This window comes from Phyllobates terribilis, unplaced genomic scaffold (assembly GCF_046119375.1).
Source record: "Phyllobates terribilis strain yellow unplaced genomic scaffold, ASM4611937v1 Scaffold_4__5_contigs__length_816908805, whole genome shotgun sequence".
Taxonomy (NCBI): domain Eukaryota; kingdom Metazoa; phylum Chordata; class Amphibia; order Anura; family Dendrobatidae; genus Phyllobates; species Phyllobates terribilis.
In genome coordinates this window covers 744,047,156-744,067,785 of record NW_027362764.1, presented here as the reverse complement: position 1 = coordinate 744,067,785, position 20,630 = coordinate 744,047,156, and the positions used below count along the sequence as shown (strand labels likewise).

At 47.3% G+C, this 20,630-nt stretch overlaps 1 protein-coding gene across 2 annotated transcripts in view; it reads right to left on the bottom strand.

The window, feature by feature from the left end:
- The window catches only part of COL14A1 (collagen type XIV alpha 1 chain), a 202,448-nt gene that overhangs the window by 90,811 nt on the left and 91,007 nt on the right, over positions 1–20,630 (bottom strand). For both annotated transcript variants that reach the window (XM_073679829.1, XM_073679830.1), the window contains exons 9-15: positions 10,769–10,930; positions 6,591–6,742; positions 5,796–5,925; positions 3,988–4,133; positions 3,629–3,758; positions 3,274–3,413; positions 377–503 (exon numbers count right to left, since the gene is read on the bottom strand). In XM_073679829.1, coding sequence (XP_073535930.1) covers positions 377–503; positions 3,274–3,413; positions 3,629–3,758; positions 3,988–4,133; positions 5,796–5,925; positions 6,591–6,742; positions 10,769–10,930 — 987 coding nt within the window. The remainder of the gene's footprint in view (positions 1–376; positions 504–3,273; positions 3,414–3,628; positions 3,759–3,987; positions 4,134–5,795; positions 5,926–6,590; positions 6,743–10,768; positions 10,931–20,630) is intronic.

The window sequence follows — 20,630 nt, the reverse complement described above, 5'->3', positions numbered from 1 at the left end:
AGTATTCAGTATGGAGCATTATATGGGGTCCATTATTCTGTATGGAGCAATAGATGGGGCCCATAATACTGTATGGAGGACTATACTGTCCGGTCTACACTGTGCGCTGCAAGGATTCGCCTATTTCTGAGATATTGTAGAATTTACAATAGATATCACTCATGTAATGTAAGAAGTGAAATCTTTGCATTGTACTATATATATATATATATTTCTCTGCGGTATCTGTGCATCATGAATCGTGGTATGTGTTAAAGGAGCCCACTGAGACTCTTTCGACCAGGGCCCACAAAAGCCAGGAGCCGGCCCTGTGCATGTACACCCATGGCCGACATACTCTGTGAGTCCAGATCTAATCATCCTATTCTAGACTTACGTGTTGTAAAAGTGCCAGTGAGGGGCTCAGATTGGCCTTCGTCAAAAACAGAGAAGACGGCCACCGTGTACTCTGTTAGTGAGGACAACTTCTTTAAGTCGATGGTTGCAACTTTCCCGACTTCCACCTGTCAAATAAATGGATTTATATGATATATTACCCAAGAAAGTCCTACACAATGTCATCAACAGTCTACACGTTGTCATCAACAGTCTACACGTTCTCAATACCTGGTGTACAACCCAACAAGACGGAAGGGCCCTCTGACAGCGGTAAGGAGGGACTAGTGAAGAGAACATAGAAAATGGAAGATCAGGAAGACAATGGTTAGTAAAACACTCAAAAGTTAGACAAGCATATAAAAAAACGAGACATAAAGGTCCTGATTCATCATTTGCGTTTTTTTAGTCAGTTTTCTTTTTTGTTTATCTCGTGTTACTCGCTGATTAATCAAAATGGCACACGCGTTTTATGAATTGCGCGAAGTCAAAAATTTACTTTTTTTCCCCATCATTAACCAGTTTTGCAATTTTTTATTTTTAGTAAAAAGGCGTATATTTTTCAAAATGTCGCAAAAATGGGACTTTACGTACATAAAATAACTCCAGGACTTGGGGGGGCCGGAGTAGAGTTGCACCAAATTTTGCCAATTTTTAAAAAGTCGCAATTGATGAATCCGGTGAAAACATCTGAAATTCCCAAACTCCAGCCACAATAGTGAACATAAGAAAAAATAGGCGAATATAGATAAAATAGATTTTAAGAAAGGCGCAAACTACAAAAAGAATTAGGTGAAAAATGAAAAACTGGTGAAAAATTCCAAAAACAAGACAGAAAACAGGTGCAAATGCAATAATGAATCTGGGCCAAATTGTGATAAGATTCGGGAAGATCACTAAGGTAACCAATGAGAGTTGGAGAAAATGTTAGCATCATTCTGATTGGCTGCAAGGAGTAAGGATCTGAGTCATTTATCAAAGTCGATGAAACAAATAAACAGCACGCGATTGCCATCCATGGGTCATATCCGTTTATTACTCTTTCACTCCTTCCTGATATGTGACATAATTTTGCAGAAAGCCCCCATTGCTGGGATCTTTGTCCTCCTTTGTCCTTCTTTGAAGTTCAACCTGTGTATGGGATTCATTGGAGAATGCAATACTGTAGCATTGCAGTATATACAACAAGCAATCGGGCAATTGCGGTTTTGACTCTCCTAGGGGGCACTTAAAAAAAATGAAGTGAAAAAAAAGTTTTAAAAATATGAAAAAAATAATTAAAAAAAAGCTAAAAATGTTAATCGCTCCTCTTTTTCCACTATTCATATTAAAGAAATATAACAAATAAGCATAAAAAAATGAAACTCCAGAATTGCTGCTTTTTGTTGCATTGCTAGCAGTCATCCTTACATCACTGGACGAAGTGCTCAGTAGACACGTCACTGATAGGTTGGAGCAGATCAAATTGGTGGAATCTGTGAGCTCAGAACCAAAAGGGTTTCCAGAATGAAGTTGCTACAGCGTGAACCTGTGTGAGACCGGCCTTGCTCTGGAAATCTCTGATTCAACTTTCTCAGCAAATTCTCTTTTGAAAGTCCATGTGTTTGACGGAAATCTCTAAACAGAGTTCAATGTTATCGAAAGATGAGGTTCAATCTCACCATTCCTAAAATGACAATGCACTGGCATCAGTGCTAGCTATCAGTTACAACCCTAGTTTCTCTGGCCCATTATTTTTCTCTGTACTGCTTCCCTCCATGTGTACTACATATCTGGCTTTGCTACGTCACTCTGCTATTCTCTTTAAGTGCCCATACCCGGCTCTACCATATTATTGTTATTGAAACTTGACTTATCTTCTCACCACCCTTCTTCTGTATAACATACCTGGCTCTGAGACCAACCTTACATATCTGCTTAGAGGGTTATTTCAAGGATAGCAAGTTGGATAGCGGATAACTTACTCAAACTGCTGGGACCCTGAGCAATCCAAAGAACATCTGGAACCTAAAGAACCAGGCTTTGTAGAACCTCGTTGTGCGCATGCTCGACCTCTGCTCTACTCATTTTCTATGGGACTGCTGGAAAAATAACCCGTAAATCTATGGTAGAGAAAGATTGAACTTGATGGACCAAGGTCTTTTTTCAACCTATGTAATCATAAAACATCGATATTTGACTCCTATTGCCAACTTCTGGACCACCTGACCTACTACTAATATTGGGTTCTCCACATTCCACTTCGTATGACTAATGTAATTGTCTGGAGAAGCATCTGGCTTAGGTTCCAGATGGTAGCCCACACATTGACCAAATGTTATCAACTGACTCTTGTAATGATCATCAGATTTGATATGTATAATAATTATTGATTTGGCCCACCTAGAAAAGTAACAAACACAGTAAAAGACAGAGGTACAATTTAATACTGGAGGAACATTGGTATACATTGGAGTATGAGAGGAGCCGGTGAAGCGTTAGTAACTGTTAGAGCAAGATAGAAGAACCTAGGAGCATAGAAGGACATTTACTATGCTAAATACGCAAGAATACTGGTGCAATATGTACCAAAAAATGTAGACTAGGCCAAATTTATCAAGCCGAACGAGCCATTTGGTGCATTTTAAGACTGTCAAGTCTAAGTTACAACCCGATGGCTTGATACAATCAAGATAATGGTGGAGAAGACCCTGGTGGACCTATCTATGCTAGCACAAGATCGATCTTCTTACAGAGCATTCATCCATCAAGTCGCCATGGCTCGAGATTGAGCTGAAGGCCGTTAATAATAATATAGTCTAAGTTCACACTGTTTAAAAATTAGACACTGTAAACTTTGACTGCCCCATTGTTCATAGATGTATTTTCTGATATATTTTAAGGTTAGAATTGACTCACATCATTGATGTCAGCTCCCCCAGTCTTCACATACATGATACGATATCCGTTTACATTCTTATGAGAGTGGTCCCAAGAGACTGTGGCAGTGCTGTGTCCAATATTAGAAAACCGGAGGTTTCTAGGTGGGGTCAGTGGTACTGTGGAAACATAAAACATCAAGTATGGTGGTCCATCCATCCATCTGCCACCTTTCCAGTCCTAGCATTCTGAGACTGGTCCTCATTTTTGAGATATGCATAGGTCCCAGAAGTGGGCTCAACATTTATGGCATATCCTGTGCTTAGGTCATAAACATCTGAGATGTATGGACCCATTTGTTTTACCCCTTTCGTTCTGCACATGAACTTCTTACATGTGGTTTCTTGTCCAGTGAGTGGATCGCTGGCTTCTTCTCCAAACATAGCGTACACTGTGACAGTGTATTCGGTACTGGGAGTCAATCCATCCAACTCAACATCTGTCACTGATCCAGAAACTTTCATCTGGAATAAGTAAAGTAAGTGGTTATTATCACCAAAAGCTACAGCTACTCTTCAACACTGTCATTCCAGAGGAGGCAGTTATTGGGGAAATTGAGATGCATGGTGTGGTACGCCACTATTTTCAGCCCTTTGGCTGTCCTGGTTTGCACTGTTAGAGTACATGGCCATGCACAACAAATATATCTTCTATTAACCACCTGAAATATTTCGTTGTGCCATTTCAATTTACCTCTTTTTCATCTGCAGACAATCCTTCTGTGAGAGGAGCATAGAGGATCATATACCCAGTAGCACCTGCAACACCAACCCATTTTGCCCTCATACTTCGGTGAGTGACGTCATACAGTTCAAGATCAGAGGCCATGGGCAATGCCACTGAAAAGGAAAAATGTAGAGTAACAATACATATTTCAACATCAATGACTCAAGAAACTAGAAGTAATACGAATCACAGTTGGTTCTGACTGATTTTGACATATCTGGAAGATAGAACCTGAGAGATTCAATCTGAATAGTTCATATAGGGTCTCTAATAAGGCAGCTTCTAAAGGGCATCTGACAGTAGGATCAACCCTCCTGAGCCATCTATATGGGCATGTAGGTCACAGAAAGTTGAATAAAATGATACCTTGATATCTGCGATTCGATGTCTTATTCCAGAGAAATCCATACTTTTCTTAATATGTTAATGAGTTGTTAAGATCTATGGGTCGAACAAAGATCTCCCAGAAAATCTGCCTCCAGACCTTATTTTAAATGACCAGTGTGAGGCATGTAGATCAGGAGAGAGACTACCAGAGACTACCAGTCATTACATGCCAGCGTCAAGGGGTCTTTCATTGTTGGGTCCCTGTCCTTCTCTGTCACCTCTCGTGGGCTGAAATAAGCCTACAATTTATGGGTCAGAACTGAACCAGCTAACTACTTAAAATAACCTGAGGTTGATGGGGGAGGGAGTGCACATGCCAAATAGAGAATTTAGAAACATAGTGAAAATGGCCAGCACATCCTTACTAATGTGAACAGGAGCCAACTACAATTTTTAGGCTTATTTCAACACAAAAGAGCTGACAGAGAAGGACAGGGACCCAACAATGAAGGATGCCTTGACGTTGGCTGTTGGGCACACATATTTTGGCCAATCTATAAGCTAAGTACCTTCGTTATTATAATTTTTCATATTAATATTACAGAATTTTTTTTTTAAATATTTCATGTGTACATTTTGTAGAGCTTTCTTATGTTTCTATTGCAGTAATGAAGTTTCAATGTCTTAGAGCAATCACTCTTAGCAATTTAGGAGGCAACTTTTACCCTTTTTTATAGATTCCCTTTAAAAGCATACCCTTTCACATAACAATTGTAGAAAAGCGTGGTCTCACTGTCCTCATACCCCACAAGTTAAAACAGTTTTTAGTGTACATATCAGTCTAATATGTCCAGTAACTGTCCAGATTCTCATGCTCTGTAACTTGACATCACCCATTTTTAACTTGATCTGATGATTATTATAAGAGTCAGTTGATAAAATTTGGTCAAGGTGGTGGCTGCCATCTGGGACCTAAGCCAGATACTTCTCCAGACAATTACATTAGTCATACGACGGGGAACCCAATATTTGTAGTAGCTCAGGTGGTCCAGAAGTTGGCAAAATGAGTCAAATATTGATGTTTTACCCAGTGATTTTTCAGGGGCAAGACAACATACAGCAATCTAGAGATCACTTTATTTGCACATCTATTTATCACTTTATCTAATAAGTGAGGTCAAGTGAAATGCAATTATAGGAGCCAATTACTGTAAATGAATGACATTTAGTAGGGCTTTTCTATCATACTTTCTGGATTTTTATGGGTCTTGCAGTTGCTTTTTGTAAATCAGCTGATAACCCTATTTACAATAGTTGAAACATATTAGGCCTATTTCTTACTTTTCAAAATTTATGATTTACTGGATTATTCCCTATTTATCTGGATCCCCCCCATCATAATACTGAATACAATTTCTTTTGTATGCAGAAGGATAGAAGTTACTCACATGTGGTTTCAGCACCGCGCAGGCCTTCTGTAGTGCTCCTTGAGTACACAGCAAACACGGCTATTTGATATTCTGTCAGAGACATCAAGTTCTTGAGCACGGTGGTGGACACGCTGCCATCTACTATAACCTGCAAAGCCAACAAGGCACGAGTCCTTAATATGTGCAAGAACCAACCAAATGTAGGTATCAGAGATGACCATACAGGCACGTTTTGGTGAACAAACCAGTCCATGTTAGTAAATAATAATATCTCAGTGCCTTCATTGCTAGTGCTCACCTCTCCTGGCTGTCCTCTCCTTGGTCGTAAGTGTAGGTATCAGAGACAACCATACAGGCACGTTTTGGTGACCAAACCAGTCCATGTTAGTAAGTAGTATTATCTCAGTGCCTTCATTTCTAGTGCTCACCACTTCTGGCTGTCCTCCCTTGGTCATAGGTGTAGGTATCAGACACAACCATACATCCACGTTTTGGTGACCAAACCAGTCCATGTTAGTAAGTAATAATATCTCAGTGCCTTCATTGCTAGTAGTTGCCTCTTCTGGCTGTCCTACCTTGGTAATAGGTGTAGGTATCAGCGATGACCATACAGGCACGTTTTGGTGACCAAACCAGTCCATGTAATTAAGTAATATTTCAGTGCCTTTGCTGCTAGTGCTCACCTCTCCTTGCTCTCCTCTCCTTGGTCGTGGGTGTAGGTATCAGAGACAACCATACAGGCACGTTTTGGTGACCAAACCAGTCCATGTTAGTAAGTAATAATATCTCAGTGCCTTAGTTGCTATTGCTCACCTCTTCTGGCTGTCCTCCCTTGGTTGGGTAATATACCACACGGTATTTTTCAACTTTTCCTGGACCGTGACTCCAACTAACACGGAAACTTCTTGCCGTTACTTCTGATGTTATTAATTCAGATGGAGTACCAATCTCCTCAACTATGTCCGCTAGAAACAAAAAAAAAGATTCCTGACAATCTCATTCTGCCGCTAGACATATTTTAACATTTATACTGCTTTATCCAAAATGTCTAATGAGGAATTTCTGAATTTTTGGTTATAGTGTAGTCCATAATGAAACACATGGAAATATGGTCCAAAAAATCTATGGCCGATTATATATTTTTATGGAGCTTTGGCTGTCAGCCAGGCTTACGTCAGAAATCTTTTAGTTGTTTTCTTCTGCCGAGTTGTCCAAATTCTCCTCAGCTATTTCCATGTTACTTCTCGGAGAACATCTAGCAATGAGAAGTTATAGCCATCCAGGAGGTGTAGGAGGTATCGGGATTAGTGGGGTTTCCAAGACAACAAGAGGTTTTTCCAGAACAGTTGGTTATTTATCCATTACAGCCTCGAGGATTACACTTTGGTACAGTTTCTACATTGGACTATCCATAAAACTTGAAGTTACACCTCTTGACTCACTTTTGTCCAACTATGCATCATATGATCCACTTATCTGGTTATTTGATACGTTGGGTTCACTTACTCCGTCATGCACCAGTACTGTCTCTTTCTCCCTTCATACACCATGGTGAGTTTTCCGGAGGGACTGGCAGAGATGCCAAGTGGCTCAAGTGTATAGCACATGGCCAACTAGGATGAAAAGTGGACTATTTAATGTGACTACACACTGGGGTCAGTGGTAGGTTTAAGTGTTTTTGCCCTACGACAGACAGGATCATGGTTGCTTGATTACTTTTTCAGACTCACTCCTGTATTGCATACCTAACTTGTCCTGGTAGACCCAAAGGTCTTACCTTCTGTAAATTTCATAAAATAGGGGTATTCATAAGTTTGAAAGTTATTCCCTATCTATAGAATAGGGGATAACTTCAAAATCTCTGGGGAGTCCAACCATTGGAGACCCCACTGATCTCCAGAACAGGATCTCTGAAGAGCCCCCTGTGAATGGGAATAGCTTAATGGGAATGCCGAAGACCAGCTGAGTGCAGTGCTCGGAAATCTCTGGCGGAGAATGGAGAAGCAGTGTGCATAATAAATAGATGGAGAAGCAGTGTGCATAATTGACTTCTGCTCCATTCAGCCAGGGCTCTTCAGAGGCCATGTTCTCAGGATCATTGTGGGCTCCAGTGGTCAGACCCCCAGTGATCGGGAAGTTATCCCCTATCATATGGATAGTAGATAACTTTCAAACTTGAGAATACCCCTTCAAGGACTCTAGTTTCCAATATCCAGTTATACAACATGCTAGCAAGACCCTTGACTGATTCCAATGTACATCAAAACTACTGAGAGGCCACATATGGCTGAACATCTCTAGACAGAGTATCACAGAATGATGTTTTCATTTTCAAAGCCGGTGCAGGCCAAGGGGGAAGGTAGGATAGGAATCACCTGTAGTACACTCATGTTTATACCTTGTAATGCATGCCTCAATCGCCCTGACCCAACTACAAGTTGGCTTGGCTTTGACTTTTGCTCCTGAAGCTCCATATCTTCTCTATCTTTCCCTGGTATTGTGCAATTTTTTACTTTTGTCATTGCTCATAGCAACCAAAACTATTCCTAAATGGCTTGGTTCCACTCCTAGAAGATGTTATCCAGGAAATCAATCACTGGATCAGTCACGGGAACCTAAATACCTCAACAGCTTCATCAACCCTAACCAATGTCTTGGAAAAGAGAGGTTCCACAGGTGAAATTGTACTGTCTGGTTAATACCATGGCTAGTAAAGGAATCAGATCATTACAATGGGCCAAGACCAGGTGGATGGATTTTGGTATTGAGATTAACCCACCCAAGTAAAATATGAGGGTAATTACGTCACTCTGTGTGGTCATCTCTTGTCCCATTTCTCGCTGGGTCTTGCCTGGCCTAAAAGGAATATCTTTATAGAAGCAGAACTTCTATAATAATTATTCAGCCTCAATAGTTATTGACTTTATTGCTAAAATGTAGCCCGGGGGAGGAATAATCCTGAGATGCGAAAAACAATAGCAAGGTCTTAAAAACCGACAAACTAATGAATCATCACCTTAGATAATGTTGATTTATTGTCATGAACAGATTTGTTGGCAATGCAGTCAAATATAAGAGATGACTATCCTTGTCACATTATATCCACCCAACAAACAGGGCTATAAAGAGCCAGCTGATGGCCCGGGGAGGTATAACATGCACATACAGACACTCACTTGTCTTCCAACTCAGGAAACTTCTTAACTCTAATCCCAGTTGATCATTCATGATCAGAAGTATAGCTTTAAGGGGGTTTTCCAAGTTTAATTTTTTATAGGGCACAGGCTTGTTCTATTTACAAAAAAAGAAATTCAGCCACACTTGCCCTTACCACTTTATCACTGTCTCTCTGCAACTGCCCCTGGTCTTTGTTGATGCAGCTGCAGTGGTGACATCATGACTACAGCAAGTCACTGGGATTATCTGGGATAACTGGGATTGCTGGGATCATCAGTCATGTCAATGTAAAGGGTACAAGTTCGCTGAGTCCATTTTTTGCCTGCAGTGGTCATATGCTGTGGACGTGATGACACCTCGTGGGGCAGTTGCAGAGAGGCAGTGCTGAAGCAGTGAGAGATAAGTAAGGCTTATTTTTAGATAGAGGACGCCTGTGCCCTAAACAAAAATTGGTCCAAAACTGATAATGATTTTCATCCTAAATGTCTGTTTATTTATTTTAATAAATATAATATTTTTTTTTAATATGGTTCAATTAAAAAGTCCTTACCATTCCCTCTCTAATCTAACTGTGTTATATTATTTTTTTACTTACTTCCTTCTGTGATGACGCTTTATTTGAAAATCCTCAATACATGCTGGAATACTCAAATGGGACTTAATTAGGGACCAGAGTCTGTGGTCACCCCTGCATCCTCTGTCCCAACCCTGACATGAAGCGTCATCAGTGATGTCCATTTAATGGGCTGGGCTAGTCCCTGCTCTATTAGGCATGTGTCGGTTGTCAATTCCAACATATGAGAACCATTCTTACTTTGAAATATTCTTGTTAATGCACAGTGACAGTGCGCTCCCTCCCCGGCTCTAATTAGAAAAGAATAGCGGACAACAGAGTGCACTGTTAGTGCGAATTGTAATGAGATTATCAGGTGAGCAGAAACCAGCTCGTCCCCTAAAGCAGACATCACTTTCAGGGACGTGGCTGATATCTACTCACTCGTTGTCTTTAAAATCTATACTGACAGTGCGCTCTGTTGTCGGCTCATCACCTCTAATTAGAGATGATGAGGGAGCGCACTGTCACTGTGCATTGAGAAGAATGACTAAGGTATTTACCGAAACGCACGTCGGGGTGAGTGCCACACTCACAGCAGGATCCTATACAGGTATATTGGCACATGAAATTCTTGTGCTCTATTTGAACTACTGCTATGGATATATATATATATATATATGGATATATATATATTGTACTGTGCACTTTTAGCACTTTATTCATTCTTTCAGCTATTATGCTATAGCAGACATTTGTGTTAATGTCACTATATGGCTAGTATATAAATCACCTTTATACATATATATCTTGTAGCTTCCCCGTACACATCTCACTTTTTATATGTTTAATCTTATCATTGTTTTTATTCATTATGGGTGTGCGCCTGTCTCCTACATTGCCACTGCACACCCACTTGTGTTTTCAATAAAGTTTTTGTACTATCTTTATATGGCTATAATAATTATTGACCACACATCAGATTTTTTCCTTTGGGTTTTCTTATTATTAAAATAAATAGAGAGACATTTAGGACAACAATCTGCATTAGTGTCGGACCACCTTTTTAAAAAACCTCTTTGGCGTTAGGGTCTCAATGCAAAATCTATGGAAGGATCATTGCCATTCTTAATCCTGTTGTCCTCCTATGGGGCAGACAGGCCTTTATGTCCATTGCTGGGCACAATTGTTATCTCTGCATATAATGATTAAAAATGTTGACTTGGTAGAGACAACTACATCTATGGTTATCCTCACTTACCTTTAATGGTGATGTCTATGTCCTCCACTCTCTCACACACGGTTTTAGTAAGTGACTCAACAATAGAGTTCATGATGTTGAAGTCGGCCACATTGTACACGTGGTCGCTGTCCGGCTCGGAGGCAATCTCCCTCAGTTCATTAACATCAGCGTTTTTCACACCTTTAATGGGTTTGGGGCAGATACAATTCAAAAATAAGATATTAAACTGTAAAATGTCATCACATCCAAAGATTTACACAGAATGGACAAAATATTGTATTATCTGATTGTTATGTATAAAGTCACCCTTTTGGGAGCTACTGGTTGCACTTGTAGATATCCAAATGGAACAAACCCCAGTCTTATAGGCAAAGCTTCTTGGGAAAAATCTATGTAAATTAGCTCTCTATCCAGAGGACAGAAACTGTCTCTTTAGTGCCATCTATAGGTAGCTATCCTGTAGTTCAATGTCTATGTGTCACCCCAGGCCTGGATGCCACAAATATTAAAGGCTGTGTCTGAGAGCAGGAGGGAGGTTCCCTGGTCAGGGACCATTAGCATGCAGCACCTCCTGTCCCAGGCCAGTAAGGGGAGCTGGCTGCCCCTATAAAAGCTGGAACTGGGGCAGGGTTAGGGAGACCAGAACCCACTTCTGAAGCATCCAGAAGGGTTCTCAGAGAAGAGGGACAGGTCAGCAGCAGCTGAGGAGTCCGTGAGGCAGAGGAGAGACTGCAAGGCAGGGACAGAGGCGACGAGAGCCGGTCCTGGCTGAGAGAAGCACACAACCGGACAATGGGGTCCGAGGCTGTCAGGGTTGCAAGCCCAGCAGCAGAGAACCAACCCGTGAGGGATTTCAGGTCCCTTGGCCTAAGATGCCTGGAGGCTCCGCCACACAGAGGGACCAGTACAGCAAGGAGAAGCAAAAGGTACCCAAGGCCCGAGTCGCAAGCCATACAGGCGAAGTACACGGCCAGCTCAGGGACGTGGGCTATTACACCACGAAAAGGGGGATAGTCAGCAAGAGCATAGAGAGAGAACGGTAGGCCTACCCACTCAACCTGACCAGTGGGGCTCGCCCGAATGCTCTCAGATACCCAGGTCCATTCCTAACCGGTACTCCTGTTGGGTCAGTAATAACATCTGCAATAAAGACCCTGGACTGTTTGAAGTGGCTCTGAACTCTTACTATTGCGGCCTGCACTATCACCCCCAGCATTCACCTACACTGCCCTGAGGCTACACTCTTCCCGTGGGGAGTTGTCATACACCTGTGCTGCACACCAACACCAGCCTCAGTGGTCTGCCTCGCAGCGGCGGTTATATCTGACCGCAATCCACGGGTGACGTAGTCGGACATTCCCAAATCTATAAATAGACTGCCACAGCATTTGGTCTGACCACCCTGAGCCACGGGATCGGGTTGCCACTACTATCCCCAGCATCGCACAGAAGCCCGGTTCCGGGTGCCCCACGGCCCAGGGGGCGAGTCAGCTTTGGCGTAGTCGGCAGGATTGTGACCAACCCGCCACAAACGGAGCCGTACTGTCTCAGAAACAGCAGGGCAGAGAAAGGGTGATCGCGTACACCACCCGGAAGCTGAGGCCCACTGAAAGAAACCCGGAGAATTACAGCTCCTTCAAGCTAGAATTCTTGGCAGTGGTGTGGGCCCTCACAGAATGGTTTAAACATTACCTGGCCTCCGCAAAGTTCACTGTGTACACAGACAACAACCAGTTGACACACCTGGATAATGCAAGGTTAGGTGCCCTAGAACAGCGGTGGATGGCCCGGCTATCAAATTATGACTTCACAATCAAATACCGGGCAGGAAGAACCAACGCAGACGCCCTATCAAGAATGCCCCACCTACCCGAAGGAGAAGAGGACTCGGAAGAGCTGGAGGAAGTAGAGCTCCCTGCGTTCCACCGGTATGGGGCCACTCAGTATTCTCACCGGGTAAGAGACAAAGACCTAACCACTGTCATGTTCAACCCCTTACCCCACCACGGCTGGGCTGAAACGCAAGATGGTGACCCTGCAATTCGCCTGGTGAAAGGCATGTTAACCCAGGCAGACGCTAGCCCTGGCCCGGACGCTCCAGAGGAAGCCAAGCAGTTATGGAAGGAGAAAAGCAGGCTATTCCTCCACGAAGGTAAGCTGTGCAGAAGGCTTGTCAACCACCGGACGCACGAGCTGACCTGGCAGGTAGTGGTCCTGAGACGAGATGCAGCAATGGTCCTGGAGGCCTACCATGACAGAGCGGGACACTTCGGGTGGAAGAAACTGGAGTTCCTACTGAGAGAGCGGTTCTACTGGGTCAGTATGAGAGGGGCAATAGAGAAGTGGTGCAGGGATTGCGGCCCATGTAACCTCAGAAGGAAGGATGGTACCAGCCAGAAGACACCCTTGAGGCCCATCGTCACCAGGCAGCCTCTTGAGCTGGTAGCTCTGGACCATGTGAAATTGGCTCCAAGCCGGTCGGGCTACGTCTATGCCCTGACAATAGTGGACCACTATTCCCGGTTCCTGGTGGTGGTTCCCGTTAAAGACTTGACAGCCCAGACAGCGGCCAGAGCCTTCCAACAACACTTCTGCCGTCCACACGGGTATCCGGAACAGGTCTTGACAGATCAAGGTCCAGCGTTCGAGGCGGAAATCTTCCAGGCGTTCTGCAACCTCTACGGCTGTAAGAAGATTCGGACAACGCCTTACCACCCGCAAACCAATGGGCTGTGTGAGAAAATTAATAATATCGTCATTGATATCCTCAAGACGTTGCCCCTGGAAGAACGCAGCCTGTGGTCCGGAGAAGCTGCCAGACCTGATAGACTTATACAACCATATCCCGGTGAATGCTACAAATTGCACCCCGGCTTACCTGATGCGAGCAAGACCAGGTAAGCTGCTTATGGACCTGGAGATGGGAGTCCTGACACCAGAGGACACCTCCCCAGACGCGGACTGGGATACGGAACGGCGGCTACAGTACAAGAAGGTACAGGAGAGTGTGGAGAGGAGTCTGGCTCAAGCGAGAGAAAAGCAAGAGAGGCTCTTCAACCAACAAGCCCCTGCTGGTCCCCTGGAACCTGGTGAGCAGGTCCTGAAGCGGAAGAGAAAGCTTCACAAGCTAGATGACCAGTGGGAGAGAGACCCGTGCACAGTACTGCTGTCCGACCACGACAACCCGAAGGTATGTGTAATTACCAAGGATGGAGGAGAAACCACTAGCACCGTCTCCAGAGACCACCTAAAACGGTGCCCCGAGCAACTGCATAGTCCAAGTGAAGATCAAGATGACCTTGAGCCCGCAGTGGACAAGGAAGAAATGGTCAGCACCGTTCTCAGAGAGTTCCCCCGGACCTGGACTCGGATAAACGATGCGATAGTGGTACCCGTCCTACACTTCCTTCAACCTACCCAGCAGGAGCCTACAGGAGAGCAGGAAGAACAAGAGGAACAAGCAGCCCCGGAGTCAGAAGAACCCATGCCAGTCAACCCTCTGCTGATAGTGAGCCTGCCATGCCTGCGGTAAACCAAAGGACCCGCAGACAGCTGCCTGCCCTGCCTGTAAACCCAGCTATTAGCTGTACCCTAAATGATAGTGGGGAAAACCAGGTTAGACCACCACCAGACAGTGGGTTATGCAGGTCAACCCGGAGCACTCGGGGGCAGATACCCGCTCACTGGAGAATATAGGGTGTATTAAAGAACTGTAAATAACCCTTATAAATAGTTGTCAAATGTCTAAACAGTTAATTGCATGACCAGTAATTATGTGCTTCAGTTTCTTTCAGTTGACTATATGGACTTACAGGTTATGGACGGTGAATAACCGGAACTACCATGTAGATAGTTGCACCTGGTGCCCTCTTGCGAAGATGGCCACAGAAGAAAAACCTGTCCGGCGTGGCCTCCTTGTGGTCCAAAGTAGTTAGCTTTTACCTTGCCGCCACGCCCAAGGCCAGGAACTTGGGGTTTATAGGGACAGGTCTCCACACTGTGGAAAACTTCACCTTGTTGGGTGATATGGACACCCGGTCACGGAAGTGCCGTGACCTTAAGGACAAAATATACTTGTAAATATGTTATGTTGTCATTTATACCCTGTTTGTTGTTGGCCAAAAAGGCGTAGTCCCGGAGTACTAAACTTTACTAGGGGGGGAATGTGTCACCACAGGCCTGGATGCCACAAATATTAAAGGCTGTGTCTGAGAGCAGGAGGGAGGTTCCCTGGTCAGGGACCATTAGCATGCAGCACCTCCTGTCCCAGGCCAGTAGGGGGAGCTGGCTGCCCCAATAAAAGCTGGAACTAGGGCAGGGTTAGGGAGACCAGAACCCACTTCTGAAGTGTCCAGAAGGGTTCTCAGAGAAGAGGGACAGGTCAGCAGCAGCTGAGGAGACCGTGAGGCAGAGGAGAGACTGCGAGCCAGGGACAGAGGCGACGAGAGCCGGTCCTGGCTGAGAGAAGCACACAACCGGACATTGGGGTCCGAGGCTGTCAGGGTTGCAAGCCCAGCAGCAGAGAACCAACCCCCGAGAGATTTCAGGTCCCTTGGCCTAAGAAACCTGGAGGCTCCGCCACACAGAGGGACCAGTACAGCAGGAGAAAGCAAAAGGTACCCAAGGCCCGAGTCGCAAGCCATACAGGCGAAGTACACGGCCAGCTCAGGGACGTGGGCTATTCCCCACGAGAAGGGGGATAGTCAGAAAGAGCATAGAGAGAACGGTAGGCCTACCCACTCACCCTGACCAGTGGGGCTCGCCCGAATGCTCTCAGATACCCAGGCCCATTCCTAACCGGTACTCCTGTTGGGTCAGTAATAACATCTGCAATAAAGACCCTGGACTGTTTGAAGTGGCTCTGAACTCTTACTATTGCGGCCTGCACTATCACCCCCAGCATTCACCTACACTGCCCTGAGGCTACACTCTTCCCGTGGGGAGTTGTCCTACCCCTGTGATGCACACCAACACCAGCCTCAGCGGTCTGCCTTGCAGCGGCGGTTATATCTGACCGCAATCCACGGGTGACGTAATCGGACATTCCCAAATTTATAAATAGACTGCCACAGCATTGGGTCTGACCACCCTGAGCCACGGGATCGGGTTGCCACTACTACCCCCAGCATCGCACAGAAGCCCGGTTCCGGGTGCCCCACGGCCCAGGGGGCGAGTCATTTACCCATAAACCACCTTGAAACATGACTAGGAATATCAGCCAAATCATCCTCCTGTCAAAGGAAGACTTACCCAACATCTATCTATCTATCTATCTATCTATCTATCTATCTATCTATCTATCTATCTATCTATCTATTTATCTATCTGCAGCTGCATCCTGCCTGAGTATTCAGGTAGAAGTAGATGCTGCTACCAGGTGTCAAACCACACTTCTGACTTGGCTTTGCATTAGCTAGGTACTTGTTAACCAACTCATCTCTACCATTGCTGGTGCTGTAAGCACTCGCTACTCTGCTGTGATTGATTATTCATTGTTGATTATTAAGGTACCTAATAATCAACTGGTCTTTGCTATCCCTGCAGCTGTTTGTGACGCGCCCCCTGGGCCATATTCTTTAGGGGAATACCCGGAGCCGGATCAGATGGGGGTTGTAGTCTTCCGAGTGGCTGTGACCCGGTCCGTGCCCAGGGTGTCAAGCTCAGTTGTATGTGGCAGTCCTACAGATGTTATTAAGTTCTTAATGTCGACTACGCCACCCGTTGTATTGCGGTCACTATGGCCGCCGCTGCAGCAGGGTCCGCTGAGGCTGATGGTGTTGGTGCAGCTTTTGGTAGTATAACCCCCAACGGGTGGGGTATAGCCTCAGGGGGTCAGGTGCAGAGGATGGGGGTTGTGGTGGTGCAGCATAGATGTTAAATGAAGACAGAGTCGGGTTGTGCAGTTTAGGGTATTTACTCACTGCTGATGTTCCGGTCACTCCAGCTTCAAGTGACCACCCGAGCCGTGCTGCGTCCACCAGGTCCTGGATTCAGCAAACCCCCAAACAAGTCCGGAGCGTGACCCTGAGCTCTCCTTCTGTCCTTTCCTCTGGCCGTCCCCACTAGTGATCCACCTAGGTCCAGCTCCCTCGGGCCTTCTGTTGGGACACCCTTGGCCTTGGGTTCCCTGACCCTCCACGTGGTTTGCCTTCGGGGTGGATGTGGTGGGTGGCCGTGGCAGACGCTGCCCACGGCCTCCGGTCTCTGGCTGAGGTGTGCTTTTGCCCCCACCAGTTTGGGATCCGGTACCCTATTGCCGACTCTTCACCCGGGGATTGAATTTGGGTTCTCAGAGTCCTTTCTTCTTCCCTCTCTGGGTCTTTCCTTCTCTGCTCCACTCTCTCTCTGCAGGCTCATCTGGACCTCTGCTTCTTGCTGACTCTGACAGACTGACCCTGATCTTTGATGGTGCCCACCTTATATACTCCCTCTATGTGTGAGCTCAGGTGACCAGCACCCAATGAGCTCCTATCTTTACCCAGGCTGCTCCCCCTATCTGCCCCTACACTACTTGGGATGTACCACCCCCCTCCCACTCCAGCCAGGAACAGACTCGGTCGTACCTGCACATTTCTAAGTGGGAGTACCGTTGGTCTGTTCCTCGGAAATGGGATGTGTGTAGTGCATGCAGCCTACCGAGCTCAGGTCCACACTCCATCCTTACCCGGGAGTGGAATATCACACCTCTGGGTTGAGGTGCAATACCCCTGTAGCAGCCGAATCCTCAGGGTGCTACATTCCCCCCTGGTAAATCACAGCACGTCCTCGGGCTGTAAGAACAAAACACCACAAAACATACAATTTTTTTTCATATAAACAACATAATAAAAACATATAAAACAACATATATTAGCAGCATCATAAAACTTTTCATATAAAACATTCTCGTCGCCTCTGGCTCCTCCTCCGGTCACTGTGCAACGTGTGACCGGGTAAAGTGCGACAGTCTTTTCTTGAAAAATGGTTTTCCTATAAAACCGGTAGGGGGCGCTTTAGGACGCGCAACTATATACAAAAGGGAAGGTGGCCGCTCTCAGTCCTCGGCCAGGTAATGGGAATAGGGAGGAATGACCGCTCTCAGTCCTCGGTCAGTGGGATTTAAGGGTTAAACGGGTAAACAGTTCACACTTGCTGGTCCCAACGGGGACTATGATAGCAGCAGTAACAGTTCACGGTGCCCCGACGGGCAACTATATACAGCTTCTGCTTCGCTGTACTTAACGACGACGTCCTCCTGCTCTTTCTTTATGTTTTCCTTTAGCTTCAGACCCGTCCGGGTCCTCTTGTTCTTCCCCCTCACACCGCAGCTCTTCCTCCGTCAGGCGATGCACATGGAGGGCGTAGGGTCCCTTGGCACACTTGTGCCGGGTGAAGGTGACCTCGTCCCCGATGTAAAGGTCACGACCTCTGTGTCCCTCCGGTAGGTGGGACTCAACGTCTCTCCTGGTCACGAAGACGTCGCCTAGGGTGCGGTGGTCTCGGATGAAGCCCCACCCATGCTGCATGTTAAACTTGATCACAGTCCCGGTGGTGCGGGGACTATGCGCTGCACGGGGGTCTCTCCTGGCCCGGCTCTTCTGCTCCGCGCTCCTTATTTGAGCTTGCTGTTCCCGGACCCGCCTCTCTCTCCGCTCCCTCTCGAAGACCTCGAGCTGTTGGCGGCAGCACTCAGCACGCTCCGCTGCAGCTGCCCGAGTCTCCTGAGTGAACCCCATGAGGTCTTCTCCGGTGGGGTCCCACTCAAACTGGGTCTCTTCTAGCGGGGGCGAGATCCTCTTTACGGGCTTTGGAGCCGGGATCAGGGGTGCACACATGGCCCCAGCCTTCCTCTGCCGTTCCAGTTCATGATATTCCTGGGGCCAGATGAAAGGCTGCCCATCCGGGCACGTGTGTTGGATAAACAGGTCCTCTCCCAGATGCGGCACTCTTGGTCTTATGGGCGCAGTGGTGTTAGCGCCCGAGTTGCCCGGGCCTTGCGGCCAGGCCTGGGGTATCTGGAAAGTGAAGGGCACCGTAAGGACGGCGGCGCCCTGGGCTACTTGGCCCTGCGACCAGGCCGGTGGCTCCGCGGAGGTAGGGGGCGCTGTTGGTATTGCGGCGCCCGGGGGTACTAGGCCTTGCGACCAGGCTGGTGGTACTTCCTGCTTGGTCACGCTCGGGGTCGAGGCGTGTGACGTCACAGGGGTCGCGGCTCCCGTTTGAGGCCTAGTCTGCGGCGGTGACGTTGCAGCGACGGGCACGGCAGGATAGACTTCGGGCTCTGCGACGGGGAGCTGGGGCAGGTACGCGGTTTCCCGGTTTGGGGTATAGACGTCCCCTTTACCTGCCTCCACTCGTTCGGCTCCCTTCTCGGCGCCGTCTCCGGCCTTCAGTCCTCCTGCGCCATCCTCAGAGGCGGTCTGTCTCCTCGTCTCGGGTGGCGTGCTCCGCTGACAGGTCTCGGTCTGCTGGGCCATCTCACGGCTCCACTCCGCCAACGTCTCTCGCTGCACCCGGGCCATCCTCCTTGCGAGGCCCTCCAGAGCGGTCTGCGCACACTCCCGGTCTCGGGGGAGCTGTGCTAGGACCTCCACTAGGCCTAGTGGGGTCGTTGTTTCCAGCAGGCTCCTGACCAGCGGGTCGGTGCTGCTCTGCTCTCCTACAGTTGTCTCCAGCAGGCTCCTGGCCAGCGGGCCGGTGCTGCTCTGCTCTCCCTCCTCTGTTTCTAGCAGGCTCCTGGCCAACGGGCCGGTGCTGCTCTGCTTTCTCGCCATCTCCGGGTAAGCTCCTCCGATACTCTTCTCCAGGCTTCTTGCCTCCGGGTGCGCTCGCTCCAGACTGCTCCAAGCGACACCCATCTTTGCTCTCTTCTTCTCAGTCCTCCCACTTCGAGGGCGGTCCCGGGGCCACTTGGTGATTGTCAGCTCCAGGGGCAGTTCTTTCACGCTGACAGACACCTCTAGCATCACAGTCTCTGTTGGTGGGGGCGGTTTCCACTTTTGGCGCCATTTTCGGTCCTGGCCCACGATGGGAGGTGGCCTCCTGCCACCCTCTGGCACGCCCATAATGGCGTCCGCTCTTCCAAGGCGGGAAACCTTTGGAAATGGCGGGAATCGTCTCCCAGTGGCGGGAAACTCTGCAGATGGCGGGAAAACGCTGTTAATGGCGGACAACCGACTGGAATCGACCTGTGATGGGGTCCGATGGCGGGGACCCTCCGGAACCGGCAGGAGACTTCTTTTTGAGGTAAACTTGTTCTTTTCTTCAGGCACGCAGTACCCGGTTGTTGGGGGCACGTAATCCTGCCGACTACGCCAAAGTTGACGCGCCCCCTGGGCCATATTCTTTAGGGGAATACCCGGAGCCGGATCAGATGGGGGTTGTAGTCTTCCGAGTGGCTGTGACCCGGTCCGTGCCCAGGGTGTCAAGCTCAGTTGTATGTGGCAGTCCTACAGATGTTATTAAGTTCTTAATGTCGACTACGCCACCCGTTGTATTGCGGTCACTATGGCCGCCGCTGCAGCAGGGTCCGCTGAGGCTGATGGTGTTGGTGCAGCTTTTGGTAGTATAACCCCCAACGGGTGGGGTATAGCCTCAGGGGGTCAGGTGCAGAGGATGGGGGTTGTGGTGGTGCAGCATAGATGTTAAATGAAGACAGAGTCGGGTTGTGCAGTTTAGGGTATTTACTCACTGCTGATGTTCCGGTCACTCCAGCTTCAAGTGACCACCCGAGCCGTGCTGCGTCCACCAGGTCCTGGATTCAGCAAACCCCCAAACAAGTCCGGAGCGTGACCCTGAGCTCTCCTTCTGTCCTTTCCTCTGGCCGTCCCCACTAGTGATCCACCTAGGTCCAGCTCCCTCGGGCCTTCTGTTGGGACACCCTTGGCCTTGGGTTCCCTGA